We start from the raw sequence: 4,851 nt of genomic DNA on the forward strand, positions 1-4,851 counted from the left end.
ATCACAGGAAAGTACATAAGGGCTGGGATGTGGCTCAGTGGACAGAGAGCTCCCTAGCGCGTGTGAAGATCTGGGTGTGATCCCCGAGTCACATAAGCCAGGCATGGTGGCCCACGCCTATAATCGCAGCACTCAGGAGGTGGAGGCAGGAGGATCAGGAGTCTGTCATCATTCTCATCTATGTCATGCATTTGAGGCCAGCTTGGGGTACATCAGAGAGACAGACAGACACACAGAGAGAACACATAGACAACTCCATTTCTATAAAGTCCAAGAACAGGCAAACTAAAGTTGGAGCCAAATTCACATGCCGTTCACTAAAGAATGGCGGAGACACAGGGTATAATATCTGGAAGAAGGTTTGTAAGGTGCCATTAGGACATTGGTTTTTCTTAACTGGTCCTGCTGGTTGGTACTCTATAGTGACATTTGTTCAACTGTACAGTTGTTTTATTAATGTCTAGACATTGGTGACAATTGTTTAGGAAAAAAAAAAAAAGAATGAGCAGGCTGACGCTGTACTTGGGATGCTGAGGCAGGAGGGTCTGACTTTTGAAACTGGCATGTACTAAATACAATGGGCCTATCTCACAAGTAGAAACAAAATCAGCTGGGCCATGTGGGCCAGACCTGAAGTCTCAGCTGTTTTCAGGGGGCTGAGAGGGGAAGACTGTGAGTTGAAGGACTTCCTAGACAACTTAATGAGAAAGACCATAAACAGTAGAAGAGGTTGGTGACAAAGCTCAGTGTAGAGGACTGTGCCTAGCATGCGGGAAGCCCCAGGTTCGATCCTCCATAATGCCCAACACACTCACACACACACACACACACACACACACACACACAGCCCAAAACTAAACTAAACCCGAGAAAGCTAAATTCAGAAAGTCAAAGGGGTCATGTTCCGACCCATGGGCTCTGCTTAAGAAGGCAAAATAATATTTAATAGCAGCCGAGAAAACAAACCCCACACAAACAGTTTAGGTAGAGCACTGGGAAAGGTCATTGATAGAGGACAGCATCTCTGCTTTCTTCCCAGATGCAGAGAGACCCAGGGGTGCCGTGCTAATGACCCAGAGCCCCGACTCGTTTCTGTTTTCAGAAGAATTTTTTTTTTTAAATGGGTAGAAATAGTTTTATTGGGGAAAAGCATGTAAGTTACTTTCCATTTTTAAGAACATCTAGCAAACATCCACGGAAAAGCACACCCAGGTTCTAAGGAACAAGGACAGATAAGTGGACTGGTGGCCACCCCAGGGACACTGCCTTGAGAAGTTTTTACCTACCTCCCAAAGAAAGTAAGTAAACTGGGTGTCACAAATAAGACTTTCTTACTTTATAAAAAGGAAGAACCAAGATCCTGTTTTGATGTGTATTAAATACAAAATATAAAATAATCTCTGACCCAGATGAAGGGGAAAATCCTCCTTCCAACACTTCAAGTCTCATGCAATAAAATCCAGAGGTCTGTTGAATCCGCCTTTTCGATTCATGTACTGCCTGTATTTCCTCTTCTGAGACACGATTATGGCATAGGCATTTACAGAGCCATCTACCTTCTTCCCTTTTGTGGAGTCAAAAGAGGCAAATCCCATTAATTTCATCATTTCTATTTCTTCCTCTGTTTTACCCTCCAAATCTTCCTCAGTAATCTGACGTTCTTTGCTCTTTATTTCTTTAGTTTCTTTCTTTTCCTCATCTCTTCTTTCTTTCAGGCGAGAAGGAGAGGGAGATGTGGATCTATGTCGTCTTAGAGACCTGGAGCGTCTTCGGTGTGGGGATCTTGAGCGGCTCCTTCTGCGATCTCTCTCCCTGGACCGGGACCTTTCTCGGCGCCTTCTTTCCCGATCCCGGGATGTAGACCGGGACCGCCTACGTTCCCTTCGTGGGGAGCGGCTACGGCTTCGACCCATCGGATCAGAAGAATTTTTTAATGATTAAGATGAGAAACAGAAACCATTACCCAGGGGTTCTATGTCACGAAAGAGGATGTCCTCTCCTCCGCATCAAGAGCTTGTCACCCTGGCGCCAAGTTCGCTGTGACTCATCAGTGTTCTTCAGCACACAGTAGGTGCTTAATAATTGGTTTCTGAATCAGAACAGGAAATGCTTAATTTAGTTTATCTTAATACGCAGCTGTGGCCAGCCCATGCCACCGCTTATATGACCCTTGGCTGTCCTGGAACTCATTCTGTAGACCAGGCTGGCCTCGAACTCAGAGATCCTCCTGCCTCTGCCTCCTAGGCACTGGGATTAAAGGTGTGCTCCGCCACCACATGGTTTCAGTGTTGGTATAATGTTCTTTTGGAATGTATACACCTTACCCTTGTTCATTCAAATGCTGATTTCTCTCCCCAACTCTCTGGTTTCAATCCGGACATTGCATTGTGATATTTATTGTAAGCAACACCTGTCTAAACTTTGTGTAAACATGCCAAAATAAAACAACCAGCCACAATGTTGAGCAATAGAGAGAAAGGAGTAGGCGGGGAAAGGGGAGGAGCCAGAGGATAGGAAGAGTGGGAGGAAGAAGGGCAGAGGAGAGCTGGGAGAACAGAGGTAGGAGATCTTGGAATGATGTGGAGAGATGGACTAGACCTAATATATCACTAAAAGCAAGTGTAATGTGGGAAATCTAAATGTTAGGAAACTATGAGGGTTTGGGTGTTTAGGATGGGCTAACTATTGCCCAGCATTGTGTTCTAGGTTAACTAAATACATTCCAGTTTCTGTGTGGTGATTTGGGTATACAGCTGTTTAGGATTAACAGCAGCGTTTCAAAAAGATAATTAACAGTAAATTTTAGCAGCAACCTACAACACTTCAGCTTCTCTTAAAGCTAGAAGTGACTGTATAGCATGGTAATGCCAATCTGATGCAGGCTCTTAGAGAAACTGTGTGTGTGTGTGTGTGTGTGTGTGTGTGTGTGTGTGTGTGTGTGTTGTGTGTGTGTTATTTGTTAGGTATGTATGTGTTTCTGTATGTATACACACATGGGGTCCAGGGGACGATGTGGGTTATCTTCTTCCATCACTCCTATTCTATTTTTGAGACAATGAGCTGCAGGACCCACCCCCTCGAGCTCCCTCCCCCACCCCAATGCTGGGGTTATAGATGCGCACTGGCATGCCTGGATTTTAGGGGAGCTGAGGATCCGAACTCAGGCCCTCATGCTCATGTGGCAGGTATTTTACTGCAGGCGCCGTCTCCCTGGGCCCCTCAGGTTGTGATGTTTGTATTAGGTTCACTATTTTTTACGTTTATGAAATGTGCTTTCCCTTATCGTCTTCCTGCCTAGTGCCAGAGCTGCCAGGGGCACTGGATAGCCATGAGAGCAAGGCTAACAGAGCCAGACAGCAGCCCTCACAATGCAGAGCTCTGGTGCCGGAACCGGCGCTCTCTGCCCTTAGACTTTCCTTATTTGAGGAAAATGAACACCAAATTAGGCCAGTGCTGGATGGATTTTCTATTGTGTGCAGCTGACAGCTTGCCTGATAGAATCTTTTCATGGATGGCTGTCAAGGGTGTTGGGAGTGACAACAGGGAGCAATCTACTTTTTGGCTTGCCAAAGAAGGACAGTATTTCTTGTGGGCCTGCGAGTCCATGGTTACTTCAAAAGCAGGGCACATTTAACATCCAAATCTGCCAAGTGGAATTACTCAAGGCCCAACTGGATGGTGTGGTCATTCGGCTGGACCAGCCACACTGCACCTGACCCGGGCTGGACAAGCCACGCTGTGTCTGAGATGAGGGATTCATCTATAGATCAGCATCTTTTGTGACTATAGTTTCTCTAGTGTCGTGAGTCAGCTTTATTTATTTGGCAGACTGACAAGCTCGTTTGGTTGGTTGGTTGCTTTTTTGTTTGTTTTGGTTTGTTTTTCTTTGCTTCAGAAAGGATCTCACTCTATGGCCCAGGCTAATTTTGGACTTATGGCCATTCTCCTGCTTTAGCCTCCCGACTGGTGGGATTTAAAACTGTGAACCACTAGGCCAGGCTGTCATAGATGGGATCCTGGGTAGCCTCGGATGCCCTCAAACTCTTGAGCTTCCTGCCTCAGGCTCCTGAGTGCTAGATTGCAGGTGCATTCCAAGGAGCCAGACCTGTTCCATGGGGCAACAGAGAATGGATTTGCATATCAAGGCTCATACTGCATCAATGTTAAAACTACCCACTGCCACCCTAGAGCTGCCCGGCTGTGAAAGCAAGTCCTCTGCTGGCTTCCTTTCCCTCAGCAGAGGCTGTGTGTTGGCAGTCTCCAAATGCCCAGTGTGCCTTCAACTTTTATATCCTCATTAGAAACACACGTGCACACACCCATACTCTCTCTCTCTCTCTCTCTCTCTCTCTCTCTCTCTCTCTCTCAAGCACAACCACACCCAAGTATTGGCTTTTAAATTTGGTTCTTCTTTCCAGCCAGCCTTTCTATGGCTGCCTAATCCTCATAGCCAGACATTGTTTGGCTAATAAACACCTCAGCCGCACCCAGATGGTCAGAACCAGCCCTGGCTCCTGGCTGGACTCCACTGAAGCCCTCTTGGCTGGTCCCACTTTGAGACCTTGCACCAGATTTTGTGTCTACAGCACTGAGTTAGGATCCTAGCTTACAGACATGACTGAGGCTCAGGAAAGCCCCAGATCTGCTGGACTTTAAACCTAAGCTACACACAATCTTTTGGTGAAAGGTATTATTCATCCCATGTCCTAAAACCAGCTCCCTAGAGTTTCCCATCACACATCTATTCCCCTCCATCTTGGAAGTTCCTCTATTAAGCGATTTATTCCTGGCTGGGAGAGGTGACACACGCTTTTAATCCCAGCAGTAGGGAGGCAGAGGCAGGAGCACCTC

At 46.5% G+C, this 4,851-nt stretch overlaps 1 protein-coding gene across 1 annotated transcript; it reads right to left on the reverse strand.

Annotated features, from left to right (window-relative positions):
- Window positions 1-1,114: 1,114 nt before the first annotated feature.
- LOC110546954 (U4/U6.U5 small nuclear ribonucleoprotein 27 kDa protein-like) lies at window positions 1,115-1,913 on the reverse strand. Its single transcript, XM_060388451.1, has one exon. The coding sequence runs from the start codon at window positions 1,911-1,913 to the stop codon at window positions 1,446-1,448; it is 468 nt and encodes a 155-aa protein (XP_060244434.1). The 3' UTR covers window positions 1,115-1,445.
- Between the last annotated feature and the right edge of the window lie 2,938 nt (window positions 1,914-4,851).

Source organism: Meriones unguiculatus, chromosome 7 (assembly GCF_030254825.1).
Source record: "Meriones unguiculatus strain TT.TT164.6M chromosome 7, Bangor_MerUng_6.1, whole genome shotgun sequence".
Taxonomy (NCBI): Eukaryota; Metazoa; Chordata; class Mammalia; order Rodentia; family Muridae; genus Meriones; species Meriones unguiculatus.